At 36.9% G+C, this 21,747-nt stretch overlaps 1 protein-coding gene across 1 annotated transcript; it reads right to left on the bottom strand.

Annotated features, from left to right (window-relative positions):
* Positions 1 to 7,607: 7,607 nt before the first annotated feature.
* LOC149838667 (cytochrome P450 82A3-like) lies at positions 7,608 to 18,265 on the bottom strand. The gene is made up of 2 exons (XM_090006732.1): positions 17,342 to 18,265; positions 7,608 to 8,380 (listed from the first exon to the last, which is right to left on the bottom strand). Exons 1-2 carry the CDS (start codon positions 18,257 to 18,259, stop codon positions 7,757 to 7,759), a joined length of 1,542 nt encoding a protein of 513 aa, XP_089862858.1. The 5' UTR covers positions 18,260 to 18,265; the 3' UTR covers positions 7,608 to 7,756.
* Positions 18,266 to 21,747: the final 3,482 nt, after the last annotated feature.

Below are 21,747 nucleotides of genomic sequence, written 5' to 3' on the forward strand. Positions count from 1 at the left end.
CCCAATAATATGGGTAGAAGCATGGTATATATATATATATAGTCACTAGAGTATGAGAACTAAAATGTGACAACTAGAAATATGGGCATTTTCAACACCTTTTTTTGCAAATCCAACCATGTAAATGTGCTTGGCGTGATAAATTTGCTAGGAGTCAACCATTGGATAGTGTATTTTTAAAGAAAAAAATGTGATTTTTGGATGCTTGAATATTTATGAAGATTATTAAAGAGAAAACAAAAAAAAATCATAAAAATTGTGGTTCACACATTAGTTCTTTTATTTCTTGTTCCCATAATCTAGTGTGTGTCTATATATATATATATATATATATATATATATATATATATATATATATATATATATATATATATATATATATATATATATATATATATATATATATATATATATATATATAAACTGAAATATGTAAACCAACAAAATATGTAAACCTGTATGCACGGAGATTTTCATAGGTTATTTTATTTTTTTCTAAAATTTCACCTTACATATGCGACCTAGATGCTTGGATCTATAGAAATAGACTCTTAGATCATCCGATTACGATGTGTATGAAGGATCTTTTAAGGCTTGAAAATCAACTATTTAAAATTTTCATAAATATTCAAGCATACAAAATCAAATTTTTTTATCCGATTACGATGATCCAATAATAGATTCCAAGTAAATTGACCACACCAAATTCATCTGTAGGGTTGGATTCACAAAAAACCCTGTGAAATCTCAATTCATACTAGCTTAGATATTTTTCTTGTTTACATATTTCAGTTTCTCTCTCTCTTTATATATTTATATGAAGTCATTGAAGACTATATATATATATAGTATTTGATGACTTCAACTACTATCTCCAATAAGATGGGTAGAAGCATAGGAAGAACCATTATATATATAAAAACTGAAATATGAGAACTAGAATACTATAACTAGAAATGTGAGCATTTTCATCACTTGTTTTGCAAATCTAACCATGTAGCATGCTTTATTTGCTAGGAATCAACCATTGGATAATGTATTTTCGATAAAAATGTGATTTTTGAATGCTTGAATATTCATGAAGATTATGAGTCATTGATTTTAAAAACATTAGAAGAATCATGTATATGCATCACAATGGGATGATTCAAGAGCAGGTTTTTATAAATCTAAGCATGTAGATCACATCCATGCAGTTAGATTGAAGAGAAAAGAACAAAAAATCTATGAAAACAATGGTTCACACGTTAATTCTCATATTTCCTGTTCTTATATTCTAGTGATTATATATATCCACATTGCCCCCCCTAATAAGACTGGTAGAAGCATGGGAAGAACCGTTAGAACACATTCCAGACTGGAGACCAGAAATTAATGGACCCAATCACACCAACCGCAAACACAAATCTAGAAGGTAACTGGAAGTTTCAGGAGATGAGGAACCTGCCTCGAAATGGGGCCCACGGACCCTCACAATTATTAATGAGGCCCCACCACAACATTACCATGATGTCATCAACAATCTTATTAGTAATTTACAAAAAGCTCCATTCTTATGAGATTTTGCAAATTGGATCCCGTCTTTTTTATTAACCCTTGCAAATTAGTTATTGAGGTTAACAGCGGTTTAAGGGCAGATAGTTTTACCACCCGCACAGGAGGACTACTTTACAAAATTCAAATAAAACAGGAATTAATTTGCAAAAGTGGGTAAAAAGACTTCTGCCCTCGTTGAGGTCCATCTTGCAAAAAAACAAATAAAGTAGGAACTGATTTGTAAAAAAAAAAAGAGAACACATTTCAGAGGGTAAAATAGTTGTTTTTGTGAATATATAACAATGGTTAATGTCTAACCGTGGTTAGCTTGATGCCAACCTAATGGAAGGACTATTTCGCAAAACATTGCAAAAGACTGGGATTAATTTGTAAAATCTCATAAGGCAAGGACTATTTTGTTAATCACTATTATAATATGAAAGGAGCTATTTTTTAAAAAAATGCCCTGTATTTTTTAATGGATCCGCTTGTCTGGTAGGAGCAGCTAGTGCACGTCACCTTGTGTTGAGACGTTGCAGGTTCAAAACCCAATGATAACTGTTAGGTCCCCGTTTAGATGGGGTCGTCCTTATCTTACAGGTATTCAGTACTGTTGGTTTGACACAGAAACGTGTATGATTGTCATCATTGTATTTATTGACCACTCATTTTGGGACACGTTGCTCTTCAATTTGACACATAATGAACATAGCCACATGCTCGGATCACCCGAAAAGGGTGGATATCATTGCTGAACTTGGGGCGTGCATATCCACCCTTTTCGCATGTATAGTATGGTGTGGCTGTGCATGCATTTACCTGTCAACATGATATGCATGCAAATTTCCACCGCTTTTAATTTATTTTAAAAAATTCTGAACATGCAGCTGCATTCTATATGGACAAAATTAGTGGGGTCCAGCTTTGGAATCATCCAGTCCCGACACGAAAGCAGGTTTTCTCAAGGGTTGAAAAATCAACACCACAATTTTTTTTAAATTCAAATGTTAAAAAATACAAAAAACAAAAGTTTTTGGTTGAAAAGACTTTTCTTTGGGCCAGATTCAAGCAAATGAGACGTCTCGCTTGGTGAAAAATGGCCAATATCACCGATGCACACCCACTCTTTTCTTATATAGAGTAAGGGGTAGGTGCGTTGCAGATTTAACCGTGAGCATCGTGTGCACACCTTTACTATTTTCTTTATTTTTAAACCATACAAATAATGTGTTTTACATGTCAAATTAGTAGGGATCAATGTTGTCGGTATCGGTACCCGCCCTGAATAGTTTGGCCACCGATTCATATGTATCGGTCGATACCGATACTCAAGTTAATCATTGTGTATCCGCAAAAAAATAATAATAAAATATTATGGTTCAATCGTAACATTGGACAGGATAGTAGGGACAGGAACTAAAAAGGGAAGTTTATACATGTTGGAGCAGGGTTAGTTAACCTGTTTTGCAAATCGTTTTAACAAGACTGCTCAACAGAGATGGCAAGAGCATCTCGGACAAGCTAATATTGGTACTGTTGATTTAACTAGATGAAACAATTCACTATAAGAAAAATGTTATTTAGCGACAAAAATTTATTATGGAAATAATCCATTGCAATGTTGCGACGGATTAGCGAGAAAAAACTATTCGTCCCCAAAAATGAAATTAGTTGCGAAATTTGCAACGAAAAAATTTTGTCGCAAACGCAGTCACAAATTTACGATGGACAAATTATGTTTCACACTCCAATGCAACTTCGCGACCGATGAACGACACCATTTTTTCGTCGTTACTCCGTCGCCAATTAGCGAGGATGTTTGCGACAAAAAAATTTTATCGCGAATTCGTTACTAAATTTCTCGTAAAACCCTAATGCAAGTCCCTTTTTATTTCTTTTTATCGTCCACCGCCCTTCACCCGTCGCCTGCCGCCCGTTGCTCGTCGCCCTTCACTCGTCGCCTGCCGCCCGTCGCCTGCCGCCCGTTGCTCGTCGCCCGCCGCCCGTCGATCACCGCCCTCTCCTTCACATCCTCCTTCCCTTACTTCATCTATTGCCACCGTGTGACGCCACTGCAGACCCCCGAGCACCGACGCCGCCCTGTGTCGTATGATGCCAATGATGACCCCCGATAATCCAGCGTCGCTCTGTGTCGTGTGACATCGATGACGACCCCCAATAATTTGACACCGCCGTGTGCCACCGCAGCCGATCCCCAAACATCGACGTCGTCGTGTGTCGATGACCCGACAACCCCCAAACAACTCGACTCGTTGACAACCTCTCGTGGTGCAATAGGGTCCGGACACGACGGGGCTCTCACCCTCTCCGGTGCCCCCTTCCAGTGGACTTGGGTCTAGTCCATCGATGAAGATGCTTCTACAGACTACAATTCGGTAGTGGAAGCCTACCGATTTGCTCGCCGTTACTAGGGGAATCCTTGTAAGTTTCTTTTCCTCGGCTTATTGATATGCTTAGACTCAACGCGTGGCCTCACCTGACCTGGGGTCGCTAAGTTGAAACGAGAAATCAACTTTAGAGTTCTAACAAACTTTCGATGCTTCATGCGAGCTGCAGCAATCCATCGCACATAGAGTGCACGACTATGGTAATCCACTGCTTGCCTCATTGCATCGTGTTGTGAGCCAACATTTCAGCCGACGATACACCCATCAAAAGGCACCGTAGGCCAATCCTCTATTTGTACATGTATGCTTTGCAGGTGCGTAGCTGAGCTAATTACGTGATGCTTAGTGCTAAGCATCGCATGCGGCTAAAAATGTCATGCAAAAATAAATAAATAAAATGCAAAGGCAAAAGCATGCTAATCAGGTAAATACCTGTGGTGAGTAAGTGATGCAAACGCATCAAAGGTCATTTAATTTCTTGGATGCAACACTTTTTTGTTCATACACTCACTTAGTTGTGGATATCTAGGACTGCTCTGCTTTAGAAGAGTGGAGGGCTCTATTTGTGAGGCGTACATTTTAGAAGAGATTTCAAATTTCTCATCTATGTACTTTGAACCTCACATTCCAACACGTTACACTTGCCCACCTCGTAATGATGATGAAAAACAAGTTATTGTGGCTGACGAACTATCGATATTTAAACCACTTGGGCATGCCTTTGGCAGTTGTCGGTCAAGACTCTTGGAAAATCGAGAGCAAGACGCAGCACAAATCTATATCCTTTTTAATTGCTCAATAATTGACCCTATATCGAGTAAGTATACTTAATATGTTACACTAAGTTCTCAACGTACGTACATGGTTCGGTAATATAATTATTTGTTAAGTGCAGACGATTTGATCTGCAGTTGCGAAGAGAACTTCCACATCTCACTGATTCAGAAGTACAGAAACATCATGAAAATAAGTTTGTGACATGGTTGAAAGAGTTGGTAAGAACGATGACATACATTCTTTTTGTTCAAACAACAATAAGTTACTTAATGGGTCATGATCACAATCATTATTTATGCTTATAGGTCTACCATGGTGATGTTAATGACAAAGGAATATGTGATTTACAAAATGGTCCGATCAAAGTTGTGCAATGTTACAATGGGTACATTGTAAATGGTTATGGATTACATACAAAAGACTACGGTGTAAACAAGTCAACGATGAATAATGGTGTGTATGTCAAGGGTAGCAGTTATAGTGAAAATGAACATAACTACTACGGTGTTATAGAAGAAATAATAGACTTGACTTACTTAGATATAAATAACAGGGTAACTTTATTCAAGTGTCATTGGTTTGATCCCACAACAACAAGAGTCGACAAAGCCTCATGCATTATGGAGGTGAATCATAAATCAAGGTTTGGAACATATGAACCATTCATATTAGCCTCGCAAGCTTAACAAGTTTAGTATACTTTATATCCGAATATAAGAAAGTCAGATAAAAATGAATGGTGGGCAATTTGCAAGGTAAAGTCTAAACTATACTCCGAGTATGATCAGTTACAGAAATATAAGATTGTTGAATAGAGTGATTACTATCAATCAGATGATATGTATGACTTCTCTTATGGTCACGATGTCATACATGGTCTTCATGTCACATCTCCATTATTCGATGGCACATGTATAGAAGAATGCAATCCAAATGATATACCTAAAAGATTTTGGGTTGATGCTTTTTCCACTGCTATTTTTTTGGCAAATCGGTTACCCATGACTCTATTGCAAAATCATTCTCCTTATTTTAAAATTTTTGGTACTCTTCCTGAATATTCTTGCTTACATGTTTTTGAAAGTAGATGTTTTTCCATACTTGCGCGACTATTGCAAAGACAAATTTCCTAAAGACCTTACCATCTGTGTTCTTGGGATACAATATTAATTACAAAGGGTACAAGTGCTTAATTATATCCTCCAACTTGAAGGATATATATATATCGCCCGAAACATTGTTTTTTATGAGGGTAGTCTATCATATCAAAAACCAGCCTTCCTTTGTCAAAGTGATAGTGTTGAGGGGAAGCTCGGTAACTATCCCTCTTGGGACGTTAATGAATATAAAGCTGACAAAGAATTCAGTCTTGATCCTATTAATAAAAGTGCTTCACACCCTAGAGATGGTGAAAACCCATCTCAATCTGGACATGACATTGATCATAGCACTATCAAAATGACGCTAACCAAAGTATTGTTGGCTGCGAATAACAACAATATTTTTCTAAAAGTAGTCAACAATTGTTCTTTCATTGGAGGTTGTGAAAATCAATCTTGTGTTGAAATTGATGTTGGCCAAAAATGCTGCTAAAACCAACACAAGTCATGCACTGCAACAACAGCTGGTTCATTCTGTTCAAATAGGAAATGGCCATGAAAATATTGAGAATTTCAGTCTCATGCGAGTTGGATAAGGCTAAAAATCGTGTCCTCACTTGGTCGGTGCATGAAATATTCAAACTGAACCCCAAATAGCTTGGTCTACATGAACTCATGAATATTCCCAAAGAACCCAATAATATTGAAATTGCTCTCTCTCATCCTGGTCAGAAGGCATCCATGGATAAAGAAATAGAGGCTCTTCTCTCCAATAATACCTGAGATCTTATCCCCAAAAGACCCAATGATAATATTGTGTGGTCGAAGTGAGTTTACAAAGTTAAACTTAGGCCAGATGGAGCTCTGGATCACCTTAAAGCTCGTCTTGTTTCTCAAGGTTGCACTTAAGTCAAGGGCATTGATTTCTATGAGACTTTTTTTTATTACAAGGCTAAGCAATATTATAACAATTTTGACTATTGCCACTGTCAAAGGATAGGACATTCGATAATTTGATATTAAAAATGCTTTTCTTCACGGAATTCTAATTCTCTTGAAGCAACGTTCAGGGTGGTATGAGAATCCTAATAACCCAAAATATGTTCCTAGAAAGTACATTAATGGATGGAATTGTTTTTCCAACCGGTGAGGATGCTATTTTTTTTCATATCGCCCCTCTATTTTTCATTTAAATGTACAAAAATACTGAACAAGGAGAAAGTAACCACTGCACAGCACGATGCAATATAGTTTTGCAAAAGATGGAAGAAAGATTAAAGAAATGGAAAAGATATCCATCAGGCTAGGGATGTACAAAAATAGGCTCGATTATCCAAACATAAACAGCAGCTGTTCGGCTCCTGCACTTGTAACTACATGCTCGCTAAGTAGTAATACGTATATTCGAGATATATTCTGTCACATAATTCAATTCAAAATAAGTATAGAAGCAATGTTGTCAGTATCGGTCACCAACGGATTCAGGTGTATCCAACCCGATACTCATGTGAATCGTTCTGAATTTGCAAAAAATAATAATAAAATATTACGTGTCAATCAGAACGTTATACGTGTTAAATCCATTAAAATAATATAAAAAAAGAATTTTAAGTATTTCTTACATTTATTAAAATAGATGATTCAGGGATGAATCCTAGCGATTTTCTGCCTATACATATCGGCCGATACTTACTGATACTGACAACATTGAGTAGAAGTGTCTGACTTGCAAGCAATAGGTTTAGAGCTCAAATTCCGATTGCTTCCAGCAATGAGACAATATATCTTTTCTCTAAACGAGTCAACTTGGTATGGCTCAATAAATTCTTAAGAGTTCAAAACACAACATCTATATTGAACTAGCTAGAAAGAAATAATCCCAACTGTCTTATAAGCAATCATACACCAAAACACAACATCTAAGGCCAGAGAGTCTCACTGATAAAGATTGGGTGGGAGACGAGGGTGCAACAGGACTTGAAGAGGAGTTACCTTGGGCGTGGTCACACCGAAGCCCTCCGTCATGTCGATCGGACCATCCTCCGGTGTAGACCACTCGAAGCTATGAAGCAAACGTGCCAATGTCAAGTAAACAACTTGAGTTCCTAGTGATACACCCACGCATGATCGTCGGCCGGAACCAAACGGAATGAACTCAAAGCTTTTCCCACCAAAACCAGTGTCTTTGTGGCTCGTCAAGAACCTCTCTGGTTTGAACTCTTCTGGGTCCGGCCACAAGACTGGGTCCCTATGAATCTTCCATGCATTAATGAACAGGGTTGTACCCATTGGTATGTGATATCCGCCTATTTTGACCGGTTCAATTGACTCGCGTGGGATGAGCAGAGGGACCACTGGGTGCAGTCGCATGGCCTCTTTGAGTATGGCTTGCAAGTATGCCAATTTATTGATATCTGCTTCCTCTACTTGTCTTTCCCTGCCTACATGGAAGTCCAGCTCATCTTGGGCCTTCTTCAATACGTGGCGGTCGTTCAATAGGAGAGAGATGGTCCACACCAAAGTATCCGATGTGGTGTCGGTCCCAGCTGCAATCATTGTCTGTGACAATTAAATGAAAATCAATTATAGTTCCGAGTAGGGGAGGGCATGGGGCTGGCCCGGTTCTTAACAGGCTCGGGTTTGAAGAGAGGCCCATTGCCCCCCTAGCCCATTGGTTCAACGGGCCAAGCGGGCTGGGTCTGGGCTGGCCTGTGTGGGCCCAAATAAGACGATTTCTACACAAAACATTCTTAGTCTAGTGTGTGTGCAATTAATGTGATTTGTTATAATTAATTATTTTTTTCCAAAAATTAGTGCAATTAATTAGGTAATTAAAAGTAATTATCAAGTTCCTATGTACCCAAGTTACTATGTGATTTCTAGTTTCTATAAAAAGTTCATTTTATTTTTTATAACTCAGGCCCATCATCCGGCCCTATAGCCCATGGGCTGGCCCGGGCCCGGGCCCGGCCTGCTAATGGACTGGGCCAGGTTTCGATCCGGTTCCTAACAAGCCCGAGCCTAAATTCCTGGCCCAAACCCGTCCCATGGCGGGTCGGGCTGACCCGCCATTGCCCACCCCTCATAGTAGGGGTGTCAATGGGCCTGGTTTACACTTACCCGACCCCAACTACCCTATAGGGTCAGGGTATGATGATAAATAAGAAGACCCGATTAAGACTCAGGTCAGGACTTAAAGGTCCAATTAATACATGAACCCGGATAAGGTTTGTGAAATATTGTACCAGACCCAGGCCCGACCCAAGTTTCAATTAAGATCCACATTTTTTCAATGTAAAAATGATAAAAATATGGTTTTGCCGGGTTTGGTTCATGTAGTCTTTAATGGGTTCGGGTATGTTTTTTCTTATAATAGACCCGATTAAACCCAAGTTCGGACCCTATAACACATCTGGTCCAAGTCTGGTTCTACCAGAGTCCTAGCCAAACCGGACCGGTTGACACCCCTATCTCATAGTATTGTATAATTTTCCCTGCAACTTTGTCCTCCTATTTGCTATGGAAGTTTTTTCAGTAAGAAATGCGCCTCATGGTAAGGTAGCTCATGTATTTATTTCTATTTTATACTAATGATATGACTAAATAAATCTCATAAATTGCTCATAAATTTGCTGACAATCCATCTGGATTATTGAAAACATGTGAGATTTTTTTTTCACCAAGTATGGAGAAACATCTGTTATACTAATCGTCTTGCTTCGGCTTAATGTGCAAGGGTCTTGCAGCCGTGGGATTTGAACCTAAACCTCCCGTCTAAGAGTCTAAACCCCATCACACTGCACCAAACTCCTTCAGGGCAAAAACATGTGAGATTAATATTTTGATACAGTACCGAGACAGTGACTACAAGTACAGCATGCTAAGTTCAGTGCAACTAGGTCTCCAATCCCATGGAGCAGTTTCTCCGTGTAAAAAAACTGATTTAACATTCTCAATAACAGTAAAATGCCACTATCTCAAGATGCACCAAAATAACCTTATGGTAATCACACAAACACATTTATTTGGAACTTAATGTGAAATGTTGTTTTGACCAAATTTAACTCCAAGATGTATTCATCATAATCGCAATAATAGGAATCGACTCTTGGATCATATGTTATTGATGTAAAAATGTAACTTTTATGAGGGTTGGAAATTTGGCATATTGTAAGCCATTGATTTTTTCAACTTCTGCAAAATCTTTCACAGGTTGAAATAATATGATCCAACCACTGATTTTTACTAACCCATACATGTAGATCACATTTATAAAGTTAGATTTGAAAAAAACATCAAAGATTTTTAAAATAACAGGTTTTTACTAAGAGGTTCCTTACCCACCAGGGTACCATACATTAAGCAATATGTGATATCTACCCCCCCTTTATAAGAAAAGGGTAGCTACCTGACGCTTTTTGTGCCCACCTCTTGCCTATCGAGCTTTGATAGGGGTTTTTAGTTTGTTTTTCAAAAAATCTGACTCTACAGTTTGCATGATCAATTTACTCGGAAATCACACTTGGATCATATTTTTTGAGAAAAAATTGATTTTTTAAGCATGGTGTAAAATGAGTCATTTTATTGGTTTTTTATTTATTTATTTTGAAATTCTGATCATAATGGGTTCAACATGATTGATTTATTATAAAATGACACTTAGATAATGAATGGAAAAAGATATTTGGAGCCTCAAAAATTTATAAAAATTGTAGGCCATTGATTTTTGAAACCTTATGAAAACCTATCCATGAATCAAAATCAAATGCTCCAAGAATTGATTCCTACAAAATCAAGCATATAAATTACATTTGTCCAATCAAAATTTTGAAAAAAAACCCAAAAATCAAATACCATGTTTGATTTAGCATGGATGCATTACCCATATATATATATATATATATATATATATATAGAGAGAGAGAGAGAGAGAGAGAGAGAATTAAACATATTAGGCTCTATTTTTTGTATTTAGCATGCTTGATTTAGTGAGAATCGACTCTTGGATCATATTTTTTCAACAAAAAAATGTATTTTTATGAGCCTAGAAAACTTCATGCCTTCAAAGCCATTGATTTTAGATCACCCCAAAAACTTGTATACAAGTCAAATTCCGGTGATCCAAAAGACGATTCCCACTAAAAAAAAACTATATATCACGTCTATGGTGTTAGATGTGAGAAAAAAATACAAAAAGACTATGATTTTGAATGAGAAGATTGAGAAAGTGGGCAAAACCAGTCTATTACTTTTATATATATATATATATATATATATATATATATATATATATATATATATATATATATATATATATATAGTAGAGCATTGGTGCTTGAACATTAGGTGCTTGTAATTAGGGGTGGCAATTTCTGACACGACCCGCCAACCCGACCCGCCAACCCGCCACTTAGGCGGGTTCGGGTTGGGCTTAAGCCAACCTGTTTAATAAACGGGTCGACCCGCGTAACCCGTTTATTAAACAGGTCGGGTTCGGGTTGGGGGTATGCCAACCAGCCAACCCGGCTGACCCGTTTAATAAACGGGTTAGGCGGGTGGATCAACCCGCCAACCCGACCCGCCAACCTGTCAACCCGACCCGCCAACCTGACTACCTGCCAACCCGATCCGTCAAACCGCCAACCCGACCCACCAACCTGACCCGCGAACCTGAAGACCTGTTTACCCGACCCAACCCATTTATTAAATGGGTTGGCGGGTCGTGTCGGGTTACCCGTTTATTAAACGGGTCGGGTTCGTGTTTGCCACAGCTGACCCGTTTAATAAACGGGTCGGGTTCGGGTTGAGGTATGCTGACACGCCAACCCGACCCGATTGCCACCCCTACTTGTAATACATGTTTGATGAGTTTTTCAGGTTTTTTTTGTTTTATTTTTAAATTTTTACCATGATATCAGTACTTGATTTTATAGGGATTAGCCATTGAAGTGTTTGATTCCAACACATGAGTGAGTTTTTATAAGGTTCAAAAAATCAACGGTGCAAAATCTTTGTAAATTTTTTAAGTCTCCAAATATCATTTTTTTCATCTAAAACACGTGATCTAGGTGTGGATTCCTTATGAATCGACCATGCCCAACACATTTCATAACTGCAAAATAAAAATAAATATTGAAAGAGCAAAAGAACCCATCAAGCACGTATTGTAAGCACCTCTCTCTCTCTCTCTCTCTATCTATATATATATATATATATGAGAATCTAAAATATGAGAACTAATGTGTGAACAACTATTTTCATGGCTTTTTTGTTTTTTTTTCTCTTGAATCTGACTATACTAATGTGATCTACATAATAGGATTTATAATAACCTTCTCTTAAATTATCCTATTTTGATGCATAAACAAGATTTTTTTATGTTTTGAAATCAATGACTCATAATCTTCAGAAATTTTCAAGCATTCAAAAATCACATTTTTCATCAAAAATACATAATCCAACGACAGGTTCCTAGTAAACATGCCATGCGCACCCAGATGCTAGGATTTGCTAAAAATAGTGTTGGAAATGCCTTTATTTTTAGTTATTATATTCAAGTTACTATATATATATATATATATATATATATATATATATATATATATATAGAGAGAGAGAGAGAGAGAGAGAGAGAGAGAGCATTTGGTACTCTCGTGGATAGAGACCCCTAGTTAAAACTTATAGGGGACTGAGAGAGAGCATTTAAAGACCCCTAGTTAAAACTTATAGGGGATTGTTATTGTTTTGACTTTTTGGTACAGACTAAGTTAAAATTGAAAGAATCGACCCCTAAGCATAGTTTTTTATTATAAAATTATTTTGGGGTTTGAAAATTTGGTGCCTTGTACTACTAAATATTGATTATTCAACCGTCATAAAATCTGACATATACATCCTAAAAATAGGATAAAAAATACTGTTTCTGATAAACATGATACGTAGGATGCGCGAAAAGATAGAAAAATTTATATATATATATATATATATATATATACATGGGTTTGTGCTAAACCGTGTGCTAAATGAGTTTTTCATCCTCACCTGCTTTTTATGCGGTTATAGCCCGATAAATGTGTTGGGCATGATTGGTTTACTAAGAATCCACACCTGGATCATGTGTTTTCCATAAAAAAAAAATGTTTGGAGCATAAAAAATTTATAAAGATTTTAGACCGTTGATTTTTGAAACCTTATGAAAACCTATCCATGAATCGAAATCAAATGCTCCAAGAATTGATTCTTATAAAATCAAGCATATAAATTACATTTGTCCAATCAAAATTTTGAAAAAAAACCCAAAAATCAAAACCATGTTTCATTTAGCATGGATGCATTACCCATATATATATATATATAGAGAGAGAGAGAATTAAACATATTAGGCTCTATTTTTTGTATTTAACATGCTTGATTTAGTGAGAATCGACTCTTGGATCATATTTTTTCAACAAAAAAATGTATTTTTATGAGCCGAGAAAACTTCATACCTTCATAGCCATTGATTTTAGATCACCCCAAAAACTTGTATACAAGTCAAATTTCGGTGATCCAAAAGACAATTCCCACTAAAAAAAACTATATATCACGTCTATGGTGTTTGATGTGAGAAAAAAATACAAAAAGACTGATTTTGAATGAGAAGATTGAGAAAGTGGGCAAAACCAGTCCATTACTTTTATATATATATATATATATATATATATATATATATATATAGTAGAGCATTGGTGCTTGAACATTAGGTGCTTGTGATACATGTTTGATGAGTTTTTCAGGGTTTTTTTTGTTTTATTTTGAAATTTTTACCATGATATCAGTACTTGATTTTATAGGGATTAGCCATTGAAGTGTTTGATTCTTAACACATGAGTGAGTTTTTATAAGGTTCAAAAAATCAACGGTCCAAAATCTTTGTAAATTTTTTAAGTCTCCAAATATCATTTTTTTCATCTAAAACACTGATCTAGGTGGGGATTCCTTATGAATCGACCATGCCCAACACATTTATAGGTCATAACTGCAAAATAAAAATAAATATTTATAGAGCAAAAGAACCCATCAAGCACGTATTGTAAGCACCTCTCTCTATATATATATATATATGAGAACCTAAAATATGAGAACTAATGTGTGAACAACTATTTTCATGGCTTTTTTGTTTTTTTTCTCTTGAATCTGACTATACTAATGTGATCTACATAATAGGATTTATAATAACCTTCTCTTAAATGATCCTATTTTGATGCATAAACAAGATTTTTTTAAGTTTTGAAATCAATGACTCATAATCTTCAGAAATTTTCAAGCATTCAAAAATCACATTTTTCATCAAAAATACATAATCCAACGATAGGTTCCTAGTAAACATGCCATGCGCACCCAGATGCTAGGATTTGCTAAAAATAGTGTTGGAAATGCCTTTATTTTTAGTTATTATATTCAAGTTACTATATATATATATATAGAGAGAGAGAGAGAGAGAGCATTTGGTACTCTCGTGGATAAAACTTATAGGAGACTGAGAGAGAGCATTTAAAGACTCCTAGTTAAAACTTATTGGGGATTGTTCTTGTTTTGACTTTTTTGTACAGACTTAGTTAAAATTGAAAGAATCGACCCCTAATCATAGTTTTTTATTATAAAATTATTTTGGGGTTTGAAAATTTGGTGCCTTGTAGTACTAAACATTGATTATTCAACCGTCATAAAATCTGACATATACATCCTAAAAATAAGATAAAAAATACTGTTTCTGATAAACATGATACGTAGGATGCGCAAAAAGACAGAAAAATATATATATATATATATATATATATATATATATATATATATATATATATATATATATATATATATATATATATATATATACATGGGTTTGTGCTAAACCGTGTGCTAAATGAGTTTTTCATCCTCACCTGCTTTTTATGCGGTTCTAGCCCGATAAATGTGTTGGGCATGATTGGTTTACTAAGAATCCACACCTGGATCATGTGTTTTCCATAAAAAAAAAAAATGTTTGGAGCATTAAAAAATTTATAAAGATTTTAGACCGTGATTATTTTAACTTTATAAAAACTCGCCAGTGTATTTAAATCAAATGCTTTAAGAGCTGAACCCTGTAAAAATCAAATGCATAGATCACATCTGTAAGGCCAGAATTTAAAAATAAAATGAAAAAAACTTGAAAACCCATTCAGCATGCAGTTTAGCACGCACCCATTACGTTATATATAAAAAAGACCTAACGTAAGATGTCCTTTTGTCGAATGAACATTGAACGTGCTGGGCGCGTTCAATTGTTTGATTTAAAAGCTTGTAGCAACGATCTTAAACCGCCACTGAAAACTTGGGCAGAAATAAAGGTTTTAAAAAGCCTTATATCCTTTAAAACTGTGCACAATGCATTGATCACGTGCACACATCAAGTAGGTCGACATTATGACCTACGTGCGTGCACATGCCTGTGCATACACACACATATATATATATATATTATGTTGCCCCCATTTTTCTTAAGTGTTTTATTATGCTTGTAAGCCGATTGATGTATTTATCATTCTTTACTCAATAAAAACATGTATTCTATTAAGAATTTTTATATTAAGATGTATATTTAAAAGAGATAAAAACATTAACAACATTGTACTTAAATATCATGATAAAATATTGAAAAAAAGCTTGTTACTTAATAAATAAGTAATGATAAACACATTATTTAATGGTTCAAATAAAACATCTAAATATATTATTTTTGATGGCCCTGACCATAGTGGTAAAAAAATCGATAACATTGTACTTAAATATCATGATAGAATATTGAAAAAAAGCTTATCCATTAATACATAAATAATGATAAACACATTTAAGAGTTCAAATCAAACATAAAACAACTAAATCTATGATTTTCTATGGGTCATACCATATGTAGAGTGTAGACCATTGATCAAGCTTAGCTCGTCAAAATTTCAGGGCAAGTTCGAGCTGAGCTTAAACGGGTTGAGCTTGCCGAGAGCTTAAACTACTTTGGCTCATTGTCCATTCATATGAGCCTCATGTTCTAGAAATTACATATATCAGCTAAACTTTTTCTGAAAACAACCAAATAAGGATTTCAAGCCAGCATCAATCACATTGAAAAACGTGTTTTGTTTGGTTTCTTGTATTATCCCTTGAAAATTGAAAAGTAATCATTCATCCTTATAAAAAAAAAAAGAGTATGTAGTAATTGGATTGATGATTTAATCTCAGTTAAAGGATAACAATAAATGGTGGCCCTTGTTTGTTAGTTTTCAAGAAAATTTTGGCCCATGTTTGCAATTATGTGCAAAAGGTTGGCCTTACTTGAAATTTTCATATATATATATATATATATGTGTGTGTGGTAAGTGCTAAATGATACGTGTCAAATGCGTTTTTGAAGGTCTTTGTTTTATTTTTAAATTTTGACCGTACACATGTGATCTTGATTTTACAGGGATCAGCATTCTGATGCATTGATGGGTTTTTATAAGGTTTAAAAAATCAAACATAGAAAATCTTTATTAATTTTTAAGGCTCCAAATATCATTTTTTTTAATGATCCTAGATTTCTCATAAATCAACCATGCCCAACACATTTATTGGGTCGAACTAAAAAAAAAAATACCCAAAGGGCAGAAAAACCCATTTAACACTTATCAATTTGGAATATCAATAAAAATGTCAGTTTAAATCAACGTTTCCCAAACTTCATCATACTCCAGCGAGTCATTGCAAATTTAGAATTTAATTTTTACAGTAATAATGAGGAAGGATCAGGTCAGAGATGCCACGGATGCCCTTCCTCTTAAAAATGAAGGAGGACCATCAAACTAACGTTGTCAACGGGTCGGGTATGGTTCGGATTCAGGTGGAATCAGACCTGACACCGATTTTTGGGTATGGTATGGGTTCAAATTTGGGTTTAATCGGATACATCATAAGAGAAACCATACCCAGACCCGATAAGAACAACATGAACCAGAACCGGACCATACCTTGTAAAATAATATTTGTTATCATTTTTACATTGAAATTTTGCAGGTATTAATTGTAACTCGGGTCGGGCCTGAGTCTGTTTTAAAATTTTACAAACTATACCCAGATCCATGTATTAATAATCAGACCTTTGAGTCTAAACCCGGGTCATAATCGGGTCTTCTTATTTATCAGCATAGCCGGACCCTATAGGGTTTGTTACGGGTCGGGTCCAGGTAAACCCAACCCGTTGACACCCCTACATCCAAAAAGAGATAAGGCTCATTGTGAGCCATTCATTTTAAGCCATTCAAATGTTGTCCATCTGAAACATTAACGACATCTCGGAAAAAAGCGGGGCCCATCCATCATCTCATTGGTAGAGGTTCGGATGCCGTTCATCTTGAAATCAACGGCATCCAAATATGCTCACACGACTCTGACCTCATCCCATCTCAATATGATAATGTGGATTCCTCTGGAGACAGAAAACAAAGCATAGCGTCAGAATTAACTTACCCAAGCAGTAGCCTTGATTATGGTGTCTGTGTCGTGAACGTCAGACAGATGTCCATCGCCCAGTCGATCCATCAGCCCGTCAATGAAGTCATCACCATCACGCAATTCGCCGGAATCCCTTTTCCGGCGGTGCTCCGCCAACCAATCGTTGGCAATCTGGTCCATTTTCTTCTGAACCCTCTTCATGGCTTTTAGGTGACCACCCACATCGAACCACTCCAGCCAAGGGAGCGCATCACCGACGGTGAAGACACCGAGAAGAAAGAAGTACTCTTCTAAAAACTCAACGAACTCCCTCACCTGCTCATCTTTTACGCCGTCCTTTCCATCAAAATATCGTTTTCCGGTGACCAACCTCAACATCATGCTCAAGGTCAAGCGACGAAGCCACCATTTTAACTCCACCGGCTCATCATTCTTGCATCGTCCATACAGGCCTCTCACCAAGGAGTCGACTTCCTCGAGCCGGACGTGCTTGAGCTGCTCGATCCGTCGATTCGATAGCAGTTCGATGGTAACAGTCTTTCGGATCTCACGCCAGTAGGGGCCATAGGGGTCGAGCCCAAGCATGGCGCGGTCATAGCCGAGGATCTTGGCCCTAAGCGACGAGGGCCGGCTGGCGAGGGCTCGGTCATTGGTGGTCAAGCACTCCCTGGCTAGCTCCACGCTGCTCACGATCACCAACCGCTTTTGGCCGAGCCTAAGAGTGAAGATGGGGCCATATCGATCTGATAGTGCGGCGAGGATATGGTGGAAAGGTGCGCTGCCCGTTAGTAGACTGAGGTGCCCGATTATGGGCCAACCACCATCCGGTTCTGGTGGCTCAGCTAGTGCATGTGCGGTATTCTTTCGCCGGATTGGGTAGAGAAAGAGAAGAGCAAAGAGAAGTAGTATGCCCCCTACGATTAAGGTGTCCATAGTGATGGAGGTGGTAGGGGTGTTTGCTTCATATATATATATATATATATATATATATATATATATATATATATATATATATATATATATATATATATATATAGAGAGAGAGAGAGAGAGAGAGAGAGAGGTGATGGATCATGTGTTTTTTGAAAAAAATGATATTTGAAGTCTCAAAATTTACAAAGATTTTGGACCGTTGATTTGTTCAACATTATAAACACCACCCATGTGTTATGATACCTATAAAATCAAGTAGGGTTAGAATTTAAAAGTAAAATGAAAAAAAACTTGAAAAACTCATTTAGCACGCATCATTTATCATATTTCATTTTGCACGGACCGTGCTATATATATATATATATATATATATATATATATATTGGTTTACATGACTGCCCCTCTACATTCCTGTCACAGGGACATGTTATTTTGCCTGCACGTTTTGATTCACACGAGACACGACACGACTCAATGAAAGCTGTGACACACCATCGATATGAGTTTAATCACATCAGACACGATGGAACACGAATCTGTTGACAATCCCCTGTAATTAAAAAAAAAATTTAAAAAAGTTGTAAGCCCATAAAAGAGGGCATTCTGGTCTTTAGACTATTTTTCTTTTTCTGAAATGATTTGAAAAGCAGTCACGTGCAATAATAGCGGCCCACAATCACCCATGATTATGATTAGGGATGGCAATGGACCTGGGCGGGGACAGGGTCTCCACCCCCGCCCCATCTCAAGATTAAAACCTTTCCATCCCGGCAAGGGGATGGATTTTAACCTCCACCCCCGCCTTCATCCCTGTTTCATGTCCTCCATCCCCTTTTCAAACGGGGATGAGGCGGGGTGGGGGCCCGTTTCCACGTAGTCTATTGCCATCCTTTAGAAGGACTGAGGATAGGGCGGGGAAGGGCTAGGCGGGGATCGTGACAGGGCGGAGAAAAGTGTAAGTCCATCCCCGAATGGGGATAGATTTTAACCTTCGTCCCCGCCTCCATCCCCGTTTCATACCCTTCATCCCCGATCCAAACGGGGTGAGGCGGGCCCGCTTTCCCCTAGTCCATTGCCATCCCTACCCATGATAAATAAGGACGGTGGTCAAGGCTGTCTTACCGTGGTTGAAAAACAAAAGGGTAAATGCATAATGCATTAAAATGGGACCCATTTACAGTTTCTTACGTTAAAATTGTGTGTGGTTTGAATAAAAACCCAAATAATCTAAAGTAATTAAAGTGACCAAGTTATAAATCTATATACACTATCTAACTATCCTCTACTATATACATCAGTGTCCTCGTGTCCTAATTTTTATTTTTTTTTTCAAATCAGTGTCTGGTCCACAAATCATGTATCCGTATGTATATGTTCCTTGTCTTTGTGACATAGTTCCACATTTGTTTGATTAACTTATTAATGTAAATGTTCAGCATGGTTGTCTATTAGCAGCTTAGCATAAAAACGTGGTTATTATCCATGCGTGATCGTATAACATTGAACTTTCAAGTCCCTCGTTGCAGATATAATGCAATCATAAACTGGTTTTTTACCAAATAATTCATTTTGTGTATGAGCTGATTTAAATAACTTTAAAAAATGAGTGGTTTTTACTCGAAGTTACAATATATGTTCTTAAAATACCGAATTACATGTCACAATCACATGATTCAACACTCATTTTCTACTAAACAAACCTTATAGGTCACATGCATAAGGTTCGATTTACAAAAAAAAATCTAAAAGATATGAAAAAATATGATTTGTACCCATGTGCTTTCAATAGCACCATATATATATATATATATATATCTTCAAGTAACTAAAGTTTGAGAATGGATCAGCTCAGTGCGAGGCAGCCACTTTTATTGATAAAAAAAAGAAAAAGCTTGGGATTCATTTTGAGGGCATGGGATTGGAACACACTTAGAAGACAAATGGCCTACTCGTCAGGTTGGCCTCATTTTTTGGGACTGCGTTTGATAAGCTTAATGGGGGTCTTTTGTTTGATTAAGATCAACTCTTTATATAAGCCTGAGAGCTCAGACCAAGCTTAAACAAGCTGAGCCTGAGCCTGAGCCTGAGCAAAGCTTTGTGCACTTCTCCCGGACGACATGTGAAACCGCAGGGGTTGGTGGTGGTGTTAGCATGCATAAAATGTTTGTGGCTTTTTCAGCTGGAGGTATATTAGAAAAAAAAAAACACAGAAGTTAGGCATACTGGTCACAGATGTACAGACAAGATTAGGTGCAATGTGATCACGCCAAAAAATAAAAAAGTGCCACCCCAACTCATGCAAGGACAACTGTCCAGATCACCCAACAACCAGTCAAATTTGTTAAAGCCCACAGTCTGAATTTGGACAGGTATCATCACGTAAGGTCGGGAGGCATATTATCATACTGCACCTGATCCCTGCTCATGGATGTAGGAAAAACTACCACTGTACGTGTATCTCTCGCCACACTACAAAAAAACAGGGATTTACTGGCGCAAAAATAAAGCCTTTACTGGCGCAAGACCTACCCAAAAGTTACGCCAGTAATGCATTCACTGGTGCAATTTACATTCGCCAGGTAAACAGTTTTCAAACAACAACAACAACGCCTTCATCCCAAACAATTGGGGTCAGCGATATGAACCAAAAAGAAAATAATTTCACTGGCACAAATTTCGCATCTGTGAAAAGAGTTTTACTGGTGCAGATTTCCGCCAGTGAAAACTTCTCACTGGCGCAGATCTGCGCCAATGAATCCTTTTTTACTGATTTAGCATTGCGTCAGTGTACAATATTTTTGCTTATATTTCTTTCATAAATATAAAAAGAAACAAAATAGGTTACCGCACTATATGATGAAACTATTTTACAATGGGTCCTATTACAGATATGGGCAGAAGATTCCTAAGCACTTCTCCTTGTACATTTGATCAAGATCCTCTACTATAATGAGAAATGTAAAATGATCAACCAAAAAATAAATGCAATATACAAAATTGGAAATGTTCAAGTTCTGGAATGATTAAAGAAAGAGGATGGACTGCCAGGTTCAATTTGATCTTTCTTGTGCCACGAGGTCCAAATAGCTTTGATTTTGTGAAACCACCTCCCTCAATGGTTTTGCCTGATGAACACAAAATGCAATGCATCAGAAGCGCGTGAAGTTTTGGCAATACTATTGATGAATGTTACATTGCATAACAAAATATGATGTGAATCTTTAATCAAATAATAAAGGTTTGTTGTCCATATGTCCATGCATGGACTATCTACCACTGCATGTTGATCAACAAGCAATTTTTTATTTCAGACGTATTGGATAGGATTTCTCCCATTCTTACAGGCATCGATCTCATTAAAAGCACTGAACTTTTTATGGTCCACATAGTCATGGGCTTTCCTGCAGATGATGCCAACATATCTGGACTGAGAGCCTACATGCAGTAACATATGTATTCTTTATGCTAGCCTAATCACACTAAAGCTA

Source organism: Nuphar pumila, chromosome 5 (assembly GCF_984573655.1).
Source record: "Nuphar pumila chromosome 5, dmNupPumi1.hap1.1, whole genome shotgun sequence".
NCBI classification, from domain to species: Eukaryota; Viridiplantae; Streptophyta; class Magnoliopsida; order Nymphaeales; family Nymphaeaceae; genus Nuphar; species Nuphar pumila.